General features: G+C 38.4%; 1 protein-coding gene across 9 annotated transcripts in view; it reads left to right on the top strand.

The window, feature by feature from the left end:
• Positions 1-16,221, top strand: part of Plcb4 (phospholipase C beta 4) — a 375,572-nt gene that overhangs the window by 139,852 nt on the left and 219,499 nt on the right. For 7 of the 9 annotated variants that reach the window (XM_076851531.2, XM_076851528.2, XM_076851536.2 and 4 more), the window contains one exon: positions 2,552-2,611. Coding sequence is in view for 2 of the 9 variants with exons in the window: in XM_076851527.2 (XP_076707642.1) it covers positions 2,750-2,752 (3 nt within the window). In the remaining 7 variants the exon portion in view is untranslated. Of the gene's footprint in view, positions 1-2,551; positions 2,612-2,724; positions 2,753-16,221 lie in introns of those variants that run through there. The other 2 variants (XM_076851527.2, XM_076851537.2) reach the window with 2 other exon arrangements.

The raw sequence follows: 16,221 nt of genomic DNA, 5'->3' as shown, positions 1-16,221 counted from the left end.
ATAAAGGCAGGCACAGTGGCATACACCTGTAATCCCAGCTACTTTGGAGGCAGAGGCAGAAGATTGCAAGTTCAAGGCTTTCCTGGGTGATTTAACAAGACCATGTCTCAAATAAAACATAACATAGAGAAATATGATTAATCCCGGCGGGGGGGGGGAGGCAGTATCATAGGGGCAAAGACTCAACATGGATCAGGGTACCTGGGTTTCAGTGCCAGCTGTGATTTTTGAATATCCCCTGTACTTCTCAGGTTTCTCTTCTATAAAATAGTAATAATCATAGCACATGTATTTTATGGGGTTTTTTTGTAGGGTATTATGAAGATGTAATTTGTGCTTAGAGTCTGGAACATAATAAACATTTATAAAATTAATAAAGTCAGTTTACATAATGCTGAATATTTATTTGTTAAGTCATTTTTCCTCTTTTTAAAATGGAATGTTTCTTTCCATAGAAGGCTTGGAGTGAATTGGATTTTTCTCTGGTTTCAATTATGAAAGCTTCATGGTCAAATATTACATATCACTTAAATATTAAAAGGCTCAGCCAGGCACCATGGTCTGCTCCTATAATCCTAGAGGCTTGGGAGGCTGAGGCAGGAGGATCACAAGTTCAAGGCAAGGTACTTAGTGAGGCCATAAGCAATTTAATGAGACCCTGTTTCCAAATAACAAATAAAAGGGGAGGGGATATAATTCAGTGATTAAATGTCCCTGGGATCAATCTCAGTAACAATAACAAAATTGCAGGGAAATGGATGGCATTAGAGCAGATTATGCTAAGTGAAGCTAGCCAATTCTTAAAAAACAAATGCCGAATATCTTCTTTGATATAAGGGGGGGGACTCAAAACAGAGCAGGGAGGAAGAGCATGAGAAGAAGATTACTATTAAACAGGGACGAGAGGTGAGAGGGAATGGGAGAAAGAAGGGGAATTGCACCGAAGATGGAAGGAGACCCTCATTGTTATACAAAATTACATATAAGATGGTATGAGGGGGAAGGAAAAAAAAGAGAGAGAAATGAGTTACAGTAGATGGGGTAGAGAGAGGTGATGAGAGGGGAGGGGAGGGGAGGGGAGGGGAGGGGAGATAGGAAGGGGTTAGGAAAGGCAGCAGAATACAACAGACACTAGTATGGCAGTATGTGTAAACATGGCTGTATAACCAATGTGATCCTGCAATCTGTACGCGTGGAAAAACGAGAATTCAGACCCCATTTGAATCAAATGTATGATATATGATATGTCAAGATCATTGTAATGTTTTGAGCAACTAATAAAAAAAATACTAAAAAAAAAAAGTAAGCAAACAAACAAAAACCAAAGGCTCCCTTTCCACTTCAATACCTGCTCCCCAGAAGCAGCCACCATATTCTTGTTTCTTGTCACTCCTCCAGATACGCTTTGTGCGTATGTCAATGTTTATGTCTGTGTGTTCACATAGAGGTGGGGAGGTTTGCATTAACACAATTCAGTCTTAGTACACGTATTGCTACACTACTTTAGTTATTTCAAAATTGACAGAATGACCTGAGAATTAGTTTCATGACCATTCATTTAGATTTAGATTTGCTTCTTTCTTTTACCGGAAATAGCCTCATAGTCTTATTTTGTGTGGATGTACTCCTGGGACTGGGGCCCTGATGTCGGCATTTCCATACATAGATGTGGATACTTTACGAGTTCCAAATTCAAACCTTTACAGACATCATTTTCCCGGGTCTTAATTGCCAGTATTTAAGCCTGTACTTTCTTCCCATGTGCAGTGGGGCTCTCTATCCCTTTTATGTACTTGTGATACCTGGACCTTTTTTTTTTTTCCCCACTGAATCTTGGAAAGATCTTGAAATCAAAATTGGAGCCAAACTAGAAATCTAGTGTCAACTCCAGAATGGAAGTAAACCACTGATTAGCAAAGAAAGTACAGAAACACACATAGAAAACAATGTCTCATTCTCTGGAAGGATGCAATTCCATTGCCAATCTTTGCTGTTCAGCACTGTGCTTCTTGGAACGCTTTTTTTCTTTCCAGTTACAGTTCATCTGAGGACATTTGAAAGATTCTTCCAATTACAATGCACTTTAATATTAATCAGGAAACACAATTATATTTTCTTCAAGAAGATTCTAGATAGCTTTGTTGTTCAATTGTTACTTAATTATTTCACTAAAATAAGAGGTTGGGTAGGAAATCAGCACCCTAGGATGTATGAACACTGTGATCAGGGTAAAGCAGTAAATGATTCTGATTTAATGACCATGTCTTTGTTGACTAAAACTAATGTCAGTAATTTTTTTTTTTAAATTTAATTTTCTTTTTTCATGTGGTGCTCAGAATCGAACCCAGTGCCTCACACATGCTGGGTAAACGCTCTACCACTGAGCTACAACCCCAGCCCGTCAGTAATTTTTTAATGTGTCTCTCTGATGAGTTTTAAGAAATATATTGTCGACGCTGAATCTGAAGTGCAAAGACTATTTCTCTTCATGCGATTTCAGAAAACCCTTGACATTGATTTTTCTCAAAGTCTGTGCCTGTTTGCTTTACAGGGCACTGTGTGGTGAGTCTGATCAAGTGGACATCATTTGCTCTCGTCCCAGACCTCTCTGGTGAGTACTCTGCACCCAGTGGTGAAGATTTATTGGCGGTGGAGTTCTAGAACTTTCTGTCTGGAAAAGGAATCTCTTCCTCTACACTGTTGCCCCATCTGGAGCCTCTTGAAACTTGTTCACGATGTTTTCCTTGATATGGTGAGGTGTTCAGCAGAATCTCTTAGGATTTTCTAGGTTTCAGTTCATTCATTCTATGCTGACTTGAGCACTACAGCTTTTGTTAGATATTCTACTTGGTGTCTGTGGTAGCATTGTTTGGTCCTAGTAAGCAAGAGGTGCATTTGAGGTTTTCATTCTCCACAATTCTTTCTGAGAGAAAACAAATATGACTCTTTGGTCCTATGCGGGTTTTACTGTGAAGGTTTCCACCAATATGAAAACTCACAGCCAAGCTCATTGTCAGCTAAAATCCTCCACCTGGGGGCAACTACCTGCAGGGATAATGTCCATAAATTCTTCCAGTGGTCCCCAAATGTTCTGTTTCACAAACCTTTCATAAAATGCCCAAATGGGAACAACAAATATCTTTATATTGTCAATTTATTTTATTTACTGGAACTTGCCAATGCTTTTGCTAGAGCCAGATTCCTAATCAGCACAAGAGTATTTTTTTTTTCTGACCTCATAATCAACTTGCTGTTTTCTAATTGCAGCAATATGTTTTTTTTTTTAAAAAAAGTATCCCTTATCCCTTCTTTCTTGGAGGGTTAAGAAGTCATTTTATAGTGATCATGCAAATCAGCAACTTTTCTGTTCTCCCTATAGGAGAGGTCAGTGTCCCAGGCTTTCAACACCAGTGAGTTTGTCTTCAGTGTGCTGTGTGTCACATCAGATACCACATTACCTTCTGCCACTGCCTGTGGCTGACTTCCTTCCCCGGCCTTTCTGTGAGGGGAGGGAGGGAGTCGCATAACCTGACACTTCTTCCAAGGGATCAGTGCTTAACGATGACATGAGAATACCAAGAAAGTAGATTTATTATCAAATGTTCCTCCCTATTTTTAGTAGAGTGCACTATATTTTACTATTCTCTAAGGATGACTCATAAGCCTTGTCTTTGTAGGTAAAGCAGAGTTGAGGGGTGCTGAGAATTTTAGTGACCTTAAATCAGTATAGACATATCATCTACTTTTTACTCCTTTTTTGGGCTGTTCCCTTTCCTTGTAGTTGTTGTATCCTGAAATAAGTCCGTTTTTCATCAGCTGCATTATTAATGGTTCCTATGAAGAATTATTGTTTAATGAATATAAATACTTGATTCAAGTAGAAGGAAAGGGAGGAGGAGGAGGAAGAAAAATAATAACTCTACAACTCAGAAGGGTTTTTTTTATTATTAAATATTTTAAGTTTAAAGTAGAAATTCCTCTACATTAAGTGCATTTGATTTTACAAAAACTTTGGATGGTATCAGGTTCTAGGACAATAGATGTTGGGTGTTTGTGTCACTCTTGCCCTCCTCCCCCAAAGAGAATAAATACATCCTTGTATTTCCCTCATCCTCTCCTAAATATCAGAAAATTTAGTCTCTACTCAAGCACCATTCAAATGTTGGATATCTTATTAGTTTAAAAAAATATTGAACTGAAATCTGATAATTTAAAAAATGTCTTCCCATACTTAAATCTTGAAACATTTAGACCCTAGAACCTGAATTTCTCTGGGTCTGCCTTATTTCCCCATGGATCCAACAGTAAGCAACGCTGACTGTTATGGTAGTCCTAATCCTAATTTTTTCTTTTCTTTTCTTCCTTTCTTTTCTTTTTTTCTTTTTTTTTTTTTTTTAGGCCTCTTAAATCCACTGTAGGGATTCAGAATATATTTAACTCCTGTAGTGGTGTATTTTTTTCTTGCTTATTTGTGTCACATTAAACTTAGCTTATTATCAGCATTAGTTAATAAACTACTAAAATTTTAAAAATTAAATAAAGAACAAAGTAACTATTCTTGGATGAATTATCTGTATCCTTGCATTGCTGGCTTCAGACTAACTTTTGCTGATGAGGAATTTATTAGTCTAATCAAACCAAAGACTGCTTTCAAGTTTGATGAAAAGGAAGAAAGCAACCTGATAACTTCTTTCATGTAGGATTTGAATTTGAAAGTCATGCTATTCTTTTGAAAAACTTACTTAATACGTGTTTGGGGTGTTGCGATCCTCTCTGAATGTTTCATAATTGTTCTTATTAAGTATTGATTACATACAGAGTTTTAACGTAAGTGTTAGGTATACAGCTCACCAAAACTTGGTGTTGACTTCACTTTCTTTTTATCTGTGCTTCAGAGCTTTACACACTTTCCTGGTCTGTATACTCTCATGCCTGGAGAGACAGATATGTTGTACCATCAGTTACTATCATTTTTCCAGATTTGAGACCTATAGGTCTTAAAGTTGCTGCAGTAGTCTTTAGGAACCATGGTTTATTAAGCCATGGATATTGCAGTTACTTTCAAACTCTGTAGCGTCACTGATGTTTCTTCTTTACCCCTGGCACAACAAGAGCAACCACAGATATCTATGGCTTCTCATTTTCTTAGAGCATGTTCTTACGTGCTGGTAGTCTGGAGCTGAGCTCTCCAGAAGCAGACCTGAGATGAGGCACAAGTACTTTATTAAGTCAGGGCTCCCAGTGGAACTAGTGAATGGGGGGAAGGGAAGAAGCCAAGTAGGGGAATGATTTAAGCAAAATTCCTTCCTTACCCTGATCCCTGGGACAGTTCTGCAGCATGGTTGCTCCAGAGAGTGTGTTCGTGGCATTGAGACCCGGCTTTCCCATTTGGCCGTGGGCGTGTAGGAGAGGGACCATAAACTTCCCAACATTTCTGCTCTCCAAACAGAAAGCAGCTCCAGGGTTGAAAGGAGTTCTTCTTAAGAAGTTTTGAGAGTCATCTTTTGGAAGCCAAGCCTACAGAAGCTGGGAGATGGGTACCAGGTTGATCAGTTATCAGGGACCCAGTGGGTGTGTGGGGCAGGACACTGAGAGGGTCTGGTGCACAGAACAACACACCATCTCACTTGCTTCCTCCCTCCTGAGCCACATTCTGCATCCCTTTGGCCATTTCTTGGTGTGAATTAAGAAGCTGTGTAAAATTCATTTTCTTCCCTTGAGGACGTAGTAAAGCTACTGCTATAAAAAAATCTTAGTCCTAAAATAATTGCAGTGTGGAGAGAAAGCTAGGTAATTTTCAGCAAGTAGAATTTGTGCATATATTAAATTAGAAAAATAAAATCTAGAATTTCAAAACCTTCCTTAAATGAATGCCATCATGAATAATATTCTCAGTGTCCTGTAAGAAGAAATAAGGATATTCTGCAGTGGATAGTTATTCTTGCTAGAAGTATTTCCAAGCATACATGTTAAATTTATTATTTTTTGGCTCTCATGTCTTTTAACCATCTTCTACTTCTTAGGGGACAATTCCTATCCAAATCATAACAGGCCCTGACTCTAGGTACACAATGACCATTCAGCTCACTTTCTTTCTTGTGACCTCACAACCTTCAATGAGAAATGGTTGAAATGCCAGCTATGTAAGAGTTTGGTGAAGTGTGCTCCATTTGGCAAACTTATTTACTGTGGAATGCATTAAAAAAAAGAAGAAGAAGAACTGATAGATAAAGGACTAGCTATTGAAGAAAGGTAGTAGAATAAAATATTAATTATAGCTGGGCATGATGGCGCACACCTGTAATTCTAGCGGCTCAGGAGACTGAGGAAGGAGGATCATGAGTTCAGAGCTAGCCTCAGCAAAAGTGAGGAACTAGGCAACTCAGTGAAACCCTGTCTCTAAATACAATACCGAATAGGGCTGTGGATGTGACTTAGTGGTTGAGTGTCCTTGAGTTCAGTCCTGGGTATGCTACCCCCTCCCCGCAAATGAATAAAATATTGATTGTTAGAATCTAGGTAGAAGGGATATGGTCATACCCATCCACTGAATGCTTTTATAGAAAGAAACACAGAAACAACAACAACAACAAAAAACAAAACAAAACCAAAAAACCCCCCAGAAACAACAACAGACCTTATTTATTTTAAAATAAAATGTTAGAGAAAAGAAGCATTAACTAACAATGATAGCAGGATTATGTGAGGTTTGAAAACAAAATGTCAGCTTTCTATTCTGGAAAATGCTTAAGGCTTGTCCTGTTTTTCCATTCACTTTTCAAAGGTTGTATTAGCATTATTATTTGTTCCAGCTTCAGTTTCCCTCCAAGGTTTGGAGAAACTGGAAAAGGTCTGACAGTCTCGTATAGAATATTGTCTCAGGTTTTAGCTGTTGCCTTTGTATTTTGTAGCTTCCTGGATTAAGGTCTTCATGTGTTGCTTGGGGGTGTGATCATGGTGAAGTCCTTATAATTTTATTTCCCAGGAGCCCTGATGGTGGTGACAGTAAGGACTTATTCTGAAGACAGGAGTTCTTGTCCTCTCACCCACTCTGTATACTCCCATCTTAAATTGAATATCCTGAATCTTTTCCAGACCTGAAACAGGGGCTCCCCCACCAAAACACTCCCCCAAATTGGAATTGATTCCTTTGTTCGTTGTATTTCTATAAAAGAGAGGGGGGCGGAAATGAGCAAATTCAATTCACCTTTGTAATACTTTTTGAGGTTCTGGGAGATACATCTATAAAATATTGATAAAACCATTGGAAATTGTTGCATTTGAAAAGCTTTTATCTGATTTTCTTAAAGAGAGAAACAGGCATCTCGTATTGTCCTCAGGCAGGAAAATGCAGTTTGCTGAGGACTGAAGACTAAAATACACTTTCCCAGGAGGGGACCAGCCAGTGACCTTGGGCTGTAACCACCTGGCAAATCAGCTGCTTCATTCCTTTCCATATTTTTTGGCCTGTGGGGGGAATCAAGTGTCACCAAAGCAGGAAGAGAGCAGTTGGAGGAAGACTCCAGCAGCTCTTTTGGTGACAGTGCTGACATGATCTCTTGGCCTTTCCCATGTGACTGGAAGACTTAGGATTTTACAACCAGGATTCAGGTAGCTTATTATGAAAAAAATAAGCTGTAAGAAATTGATATGATTGTAGTGTCTGTATACCCCATGAATAATAATATAGTGGTCTAGAATTTGGGGAATTCCAAATGCAGTAATTCTGCATTGGGGATATTGGTTTCTTATTGAACCTACAAAAAAATAGAATTCTACCCAGCTTTCCTTAAGAAATTACAAGTTTGTTGAAAAACTGATGATTTAAATTTGTCACCTGGCTATCCATCATAGTGTGGAAGATGTGAACTCTGAAGTCTGGGACCTTGGTTTCTTCATCTTTAAAATGAGCACAATATCACCTAATTCCTTGGGATTTGGAAGTTTGGGCAAGGAGATGGCGCATGGAGGAGCTATCTCATTGCAAATACTCAGTAACCTCATTCCAGTGTTTCTTCTGTTTTCTTTCATGTGCATGTTGATATACAGCAGAGCTGTCTCATGATGCTCAGAATTTCTCCTTGTCTTTCTCTTTCTTTGCAGCCTTCTCCCCCCCCCTCCCCCGTGCCTTTACAAATGCAAAAAGAATAAAGGGCCTGCAAGGGACTAGCAGGGACTTGAGAAGCTCAAGGATCCACACTGTTCTCACTTTGGAGCCCTTCTCTGACCTAATGATGCCCTCTGAGACTTTACAGAGTAACATTTGGAGATTCTAAGTTGCATAGACCTGCTCCTTTTCTGTAGGGAAGACCATCTCTATCTCCAAACCAACTGCTTCTCATGTATTCCCACTCCTTCTTCCCACCAGCATTAGTGCCTTGCCTAGTGCTCATTTCTCCCACCCCCCCCACCCCCCCCACCCCCCCCACCCCCCCCCCCACCCCGGTCTTCAGTCTTATTAGAAAACCTGGGTTACTTTGCCTTGTGTCTTCTTCTTCTCCCTGCTGTCTCTCTTAATGGAAGTGAATTCAGTTTAAATTAACCATTTGAAACTGAACAATTTAGTGCCATTTAGTACACTATAATCTTATTCAACTACCTATCTAGTTCCAAAATATTTTTATCACCCGTCTTCCCCTGCAAAAACCATACCCAGTAAGCAACTGATCTCCATTTTTCCTTCCCCTAGCCCCTGACAACTACCAATTTGCTTTGTATCTATATGGATCTACCTATTTTAAGTATTTTATAGAGTCATTTAAAATGTGACCTTCAGTCCGTAACTTCTTTGATGAGGAATAATGTTTTAGAAGCTCTCTCATGTGATAGCATGTGCCACTATATTGTTCCTTTGGATAGCTGAATAACAACGTCATTCATGTATATATATGACATACGTATGTATGTGTGTATTTGTTTATCTGTTGGAAGACATTCAGCTATTTCCATTGTTTGGCTACTGTGAGTAGTACTGGAATGAATGTGTGTATACATGTATTTGTTTGAGTCCTAGTCTTCAACTCTTTGTATCTTCCTAGGAATGGACTTCCTGGCTTATATGGTAATTCCATATTTAGCTCTTTGAAGGGCTACAGAACTGTTTTCCATAGTGGCTTCACCATTTTAGATGCCTACCAGCAACCATGAAAGTTCCAATTTCTCTGTATCCTTTCCAACACTCATTTTTCCTTTGCTGTGGTTGTTTTTATTATAGCCTTCCTAGTGAGTGTAAAATTGTACCTCATTGTGGTTTTGATTTGTATTCTTAATGACTAATGATATTTGTGTCTTTTCACTTCCTTGCTGGCTATGTGTACGTCTTCCTTGGAGAAATGTTCTATTCACATCCTTTGCCTGTTGGTAGGGGGAAGTGGTATTAGAGATTGAACCCAGGGGTGTCTACCACTGAGCTACCTCTCCACTACTTTTTATTTTTTATTTTAAGACAAGTTCTCACTAAGTTTCTGAGGCTGACCTCAAACTTGAGATCTTTCTGCCTTAGCCTCACAAGTAGCTGAGGTTATAGGTATGTGTCACTGTGCCTGGCCCTTTGCATTTTTTAAAGTCAATTGTTTGCCTTTTTGTTGTTGAATTAGTTATAGGTGTTTTTATATATCTAGATAATTGGTCCTTATCAGTTATGACTTGTAGATATTTTATCCTGTTTTGTTGGTTGAATTTTAACTTTCTGCAAAATGTCTTTCAATGCATAAAATTTTTAATTTTGATAAAAAAATTTTTTACTTGTCTCTTCAATAATTGTCCAATTTAAGATCTATTTATATTTCATTGATGTATTTAAGAATCCAGGGATATAAAGATTTATCCCATGTTTTCTTCTAAGACTTGTATGTTTGTAGTTCTCAAATTTAGGTCATCGGTCTGCTTTGTCTATGCTATGAGGTAGAGGTCCAAATTCATTTATTTGCCTGTGGATATCCAGTTGCCCCAAGACCATTTGTTGAAGGGACTCTTCTTTCCTTATTGAATGATCTTAGCACCCTTTTCAATAACCCATTGGCCAGAGAGAGATGTGTGGGTTTATTTTTTGACTATCAATTCTCTTCCATTGTTCTACATGCCTATTTGTTGATTATTGTGTTTTTGTGGTAAGTTTTGAATTCAGAAAATGTGAGTCCTCTAGCTTCCTTTTTTTATATTATTTTACTTATTCATGGGTACTGAACCTTCTCTTTTTATTATTGTTTTATACTTGAGTGATTCGTTTATTGTGACATTACACTTTGGGAGAAGGCAGCAACCCCAGTTCATAGACATATGCCCTGTGGGATTAGTTTATGTATACTAGAATCCAGAAGCCCCTCTGTCTTCCTGTTAATCCATAGAAACCTTAATGCAAACTACATCAGTGGTATTCAAAGCAAAGACAATGCACAGACAGTGGGTTTAAGCTGCTTATTAGAATCCCAGGTGGCCCTGTTCCAGGGGCCGTTTGAAAAGGATCAAATGTGCAACCTTCATATTTGCAAAGATAACTAGACATCATACTGATTGGTGCACATGTTCAACTTTATTAGTTGTCATTTTCAGTTGCATAAATCATTTTTTAAAACCCTCTTGTGTAAAAGAAAGTTGTGATATAGACATTAAAATCAGTAACATATCAGAATAGTGGGGAGACAGAGCAAGGTGATTTTACTGGCATTATTTGTTGAGATGAGTCACATTTGTTTCCAGTGTATTGGACCTCTAGTCTATTCCTTTGAGAGTTGCGGGAACCATTTGGGATTTTCCTTTTGGAAAGAACTCTTAGCTGTGAATCCTCAGCAGCTACTCTTTAAGCATTTCCAGATGGTCCTCAAAGTCCTCATCTAGTGGATTGCTCCTACTGACTAGAAGAAAACTGTTTTAACCCCTGCGTGTCTTGACAATGAGAAGATGTGATAAACACATAGGTTCTTTGGCTGACCTTCCCTAAAATATGGTTAGAGACAGGCATATGCATGTGTATGTGTGTGCATATGTATTAGCCACTCATGAGCCTAGAACACTGAGTGGAAAACTCAACTGTGCAGCGAAAGCTGTTTGGATTAGATGAACTAAACTGAATATCAAGAAATGGGCTAGGGCAGAAGACCCAGGGCCATCTACAATGATATGGGATATTCCATGCTAGCTGGTACAGGTCTTCCTGAAGCTCAGATGTTTTTTTGTGTGCAGGTGAGAGAGGTGCTTTCCTCTCCAGGGGCCTAGGTTGGGAGGAGAGTTCTGGAGAAGACAGGGTAGAGCTCCTGAGTCCTTCCTGCACTGAAAAGACTTGGCGGAGCTATCTGGAAGTGCAGCCCACCCTGGATCCCCCTCCAAGAACTGCTGAGAGAAATGAAGGGAGCAGATCCCTGAGGGACAACAGATATCACTGGCCTGACTTAGGTACCAGCTGGAGCAGACCTCTAAAGTCAGAATAGCTTGGTTTTCAAGTCTTTGCTGGAGCATGTGATATCATTGTGAACATAAAATTTCCATCTGCTGCAAATAACTGCATAAAACAGAGTGCTGAAAACATAGTAAGTGCTCAATAAATAGAAACCTTTTGTTGTTGTTGTTAAATATACTAAAGGGGTGATTCCTAAAGTTGCACCATATGGCAGTCTTTTTCTAGTATTTCCAGGGAAAGTATAGACTACAACCTCCTGTCTCATGCATCCAGTGAATTCCTTACAGGAAACAAGTCCTTTGAAGGACTAGCAACAGTAAAATCTCATTTAAACAGGTACAAAAATAAACTTCCTTCCTTGAACATGTGCTTCCCTTAAAGTGATGAGATTTTCTTTTCTTTCTTTCTTTCTTTTTTTTTTTTTTTTTACTTTGATATGTTTAATACACTTTAAGATATTTCAACAGCAAAGGGAAAAGTTTTTGTGATTAAAAATTTTTGATGAATGTTTGGCTTAAAATACATTTCCCAAAATTGGGAATAAAGAGTGACCATCAGGGCAGAAGGTTGGGAATTTATTACACTTTTTTTTCCCCCCACAAGCAGTGAAAGTTGGTTGGGGCTCCCATAGTAAAATAGCACAGACTGGGTGGCTCATATCCTCAGTTTGGAAGGTGGGACACCCACAGTCAGAGTATTGGCAGGGGTGTTTTCTCTTGAGGCCTTTCTCCGTGGCTTCTAGATGGCTGCTTTCTTACTGGGTCCTCACATGGTCTTCCCCCTGTGTAGATACATCCCTGCTGCTTCTTATGTGTCTAGATGTCATCTGCTTAAAAGGACATCAAACAGATGGGATTATTTCTACCCTGGCAGCCTATTCTAACTGAATCACCTCTTTGAAGATTCTGTCTTTAAATACATGTGCTTTTAGAAGACTGGGGGTCAAGGCATCAACAGTTGAATTGCAGGTAGAGACAATAAAATTCAGTGCCCAACTGGTAGCATAGGGTAAAGAAAGACAGAAAAAAGATAGAAGAGCCAGAAAAGTGGGTCATGAGGATAAGGAAAATTTGTAGAGAGTAATCTGTGGACTGATAATGGGAAGAAACTACTTTCCTAATTGATCAGTGTATGAGTTAGGGTTTGCTGCATAATAAACTACCCCCAACACAAGGTAGCTTAAAAAAGGAGCTCATAATTTCATGGGTTGGCCATTTGGACTGGCCTTTGCTGTGAAGTTGTTTCGACTTCCATTTGGCTCACTTATGTGACTCTGGTTAGCTGAGAGTTTGTTGAGGGCTGGCTGGTCTAGAATTGCCTTTGTTGGGCTGGTTCATTTCTCCTGGCTCTTGCCTTCTGGCAGGGTCGGAAGACTCCTTCCCATAACAGTGACAAAGTACTGAGAGCAACAGGGCCAAAGCACATACCAGTATTTCTGCCACATTCTCCTGAAGTGAGTCATAGGCCAGCCCAGATTCAAGAAGTAGGGAAATAGACCTTTTCAGGTAAATAAAAAAAGCAAAGTTTGGGGGCCTATTATATTTTATGATCATAACAGATTCTGTCTATACTCATAAATCAGAAAGTAATGATCTAGAAAGGAATTACGAGTGCATTTATATATGGATGGTCACTCTTTATTCCCAAATTGGGATATGTAGTTTAAGCCAAACATTTCTTACACCCCTGGATGTCTTATTTTTCTGTAAGACTTGGTGTCTCTAGCTCACTGGGAGAGAGCCTAGTCGGAGGAGATCTGGGTGAGAGCTGTTTTTTTTCTTTTATCCTTAGACTGTAGCTCCTGTGGGTTAAGTTTCCTGGTGGAAACCTCTAGCCCTTAACTCTTGGAGTTGAACCTCCTGAAGCTCTGACAGAAGAATAGGGTCTCTTGGGGCTTGTGTTCAGAGAGTAGATTTAGAAAATTCAACTGTAACACTTTATATGAGAGAACATGGTGCATATAAACCTTCTTACAGAGCTTTACCTCCTGCTCACCAGATTTGCTAATCTATACTACCCACTGGGGCTCTGTTTAGGGAGACCTCCCTCTTATTAATTAAATGCTTCATATGAAATTGCTGTTTATATCAGCTCTTCTTTTGTCCTGTTGTAGACTCAATTTCCATGGAACAGAGAATAACCTATCTGCGTCTTGTAGGGCAGAGAAAGTACACTGGTGTATAAAAACCGAAAATTCCAATATGAAAATTATTTTCCTGGGAAAGCAAAATTAAATCTATTTTTTAGTACATACATAAACCTATAAAAACCATTTGGCAGATTCTTACTTATATATATACCTACTGAAGGATTCCCGCAATTTCTCTCCTAGTTTTTTTCCTCCAAGAGAATAAAAATATACTCCTACTCAAATACTTGTACATGAATGTTCTTAGAAGCTTTATTTATCATGGCAAAAACTAAGAAAATACATCCACTGAAAGACAATGGGCACATTAAGATGCATGTCTGCAATGGGATGCAGCTTTGCAATAAAAAAGTAGCAGGTTACTGACACAATGTGGAAAAACCTCAAAAACACGACCTGTATAACTCTATCTCGTGTACAGCCAGAAAAATGAGAAGTTATACTCCATTTATGTATGATGTGTCAAAATGCATTCTACTGTCATGTGTAACTAATTAGAACAAATTAAAAAATTCTGGTGAATGAAAGAGACCCCCTCCCATAAAAGCATAAATGCACTTTCTACTTACAGAAGGTTCTAGAATAGTCTAATTTAATTTTCAGCTACAGAGCACAACAGTGGCTACTTACAGTGTGTGTGTGTGTGTGTGTGTGTGTATGGTTTGGGAGGAAGGTGAGGGAACAGGGCCTGAAATAGCTTTTGGACTGATGGACAAGACTGTGATGTCTATAATATCTTGATTTTCCTGCTAGTTATTTGGGTGCATTTTATTGTACAAAATATAAACCTCAGTGAATGGCAATTTGGGAGGAATGACTCATGTTTCTCAAAACATATTAGGGCAAGGTAAAATTTTTGTGATCATCAAAGGTAGAATTAAACTTAAAAATTTGAGTAAAGGTTAAAGCTTTCTAGAAGCTATGTTAGAGCTGGAGATCACTAATTTGTCTCTCAACTGTCCAATGTTAGAAACGGCGGGGAAGAATCAGCAGGAAAACCAAGGAAGGAACAGTGGTGCATGCCTGTAATCCCAGCTACTCCAGAGGCTAAAGGCAGGAGGATCTTAAGTTTGAGACCAGTCTCAACAATTGAACAAGACCCTGTCTCAAAGTTAAATTAAATAAAAGGCCAGGGAATATAGCTCATTGAGGGTGCCCCTCAGTTGAATCCCTAGTAGCACCCCCCCACAAAAAAAAAAAGTTAAGAAAATAATTTAGTCTCATCATATTGTAGACCTGGCTCATGGAACTAAGGCAGCATCTTTTTCATTAAAGGTAAATTTGGGCAATTCATTAACAGAAATGTGGAAACTTTACCTACATAGCTGAATTCAGATACAGCTGGATAAAGTTAGTATCAGCATATTAAAAGAGTTAAGACTAGGCTTATTGTTTCTAGATCATAATGGTCACCAAATATTATTCTTTGATGAAAACCAGAGTGTTAAAAGTTGGCAAATGTTTCATGTATACCTTGTGAATTCTGGAAGGACAAAAGTGAATAAGAACAAGAGAAAGATATTTCCTTCAAATGATTTGGAACTATCCACTTTAGTCAGGTAGAACTTACTGCTAAAATCCTGTTTTAGCCTGTTCATTCTTTGATTGTTTAAAAGATAAAGCTGAGAGAAAAAAATATTTTGTCATATGTTTATTTGGGTTCAATGCTGGATGTAACTTAATAAGAACAACTTCTTTTCTTTAAGCATCAAAGAGCTTATTAATTCCCAGAGGTCAGCTATGCCTGCAGAGTGCTAGAGACAGTGATTAGACCGTCAAAGACTGGTGACGCTAAAATGGAAAGCAGATTTTGTTTTACTTTTAGCCAAATTGTAGTCTATTTGGAACGATGAAATTGTATCTCATTTAAGTGTTATTTTGATAAGCCAGAAATGAGTTTCAGATTTCAACTCTATAATGTTTTATTATTAAATATGATGCTGATCTAAGCAAATTTTTCTCTTTTCATTATTGTTTTCTAAATGGTCACTTTTTGTATTTTATATCTATTGCTTATTCATTGAATTAAAAAGATAGTTATTATTAAGTATCTACAATGTACCAAGCAAGGTTCTTAGCATTTGGAAGAGAGCAGTAAGCAAGACACATTTTGGTTCTTATAGAGGAATATTTTTCTAATAGGAGGAGATAGATAATAAAAAAGTAAACAAATGTAAAAGCAAGATACTTTGATGTAGCAATATGCATTAAGAAAATAACTTGGGTCAATATGATTGTGGCTGACAATTGCAGTGTAGGTGATCCATTTGGAGTTGGAGTCAAGCATGATTGTATTACAAATGTGACATTGAAGCTGACACCCAGATGATGCAAAACAAAGGAATATTAAGAACTAGGGCCAGAACTTTCTATACAGAGAGCTAGCAAGAGCTAAGGTCCTGAGATAGAAATGAACTTAGTGTGTTCAAAAAACAACACCCAGTGAGAACCTTATGGGGAGTACAAGGCAGATGAAGTCAAAGAAGTAGGTAGCAGCGAGTTCCCTTTAGACCTAGGTAAGGAGCAGTGTTTATTGTTGCTATTTGTTGTTTTTGTAAAGAGGAATGAGAATTTTTGGTAGACATGAATTAGTCTCTCAGTGGAAAATGAATTGGGAGTGTGCACCTGGAGATAAGAGTGGAAGCAGAAAAGCCAGTTAGGAGGCTTTTGTTAGCTG

The sequence above is a fragment of the Callospermophilus lateralis genome, chromosome 3 (assembly GCF_048772815.1).
Source record: "Callospermophilus lateralis isolate mCalLat2 chromosome 3, mCalLat2.hap1, whole genome shotgun sequence".
Classification (NCBI taxonomy): domain Eukaryota; kingdom Metazoa; phylum Chordata; class Mammalia; order Rodentia; family Sciuridae; genus Callospermophilus; species Callospermophilus lateralis.
The sequence above is the reverse complement of the archived record's forward strand: the minus strand, read 5'-3'. Positions and strand labels throughout refer to the sequence as shown.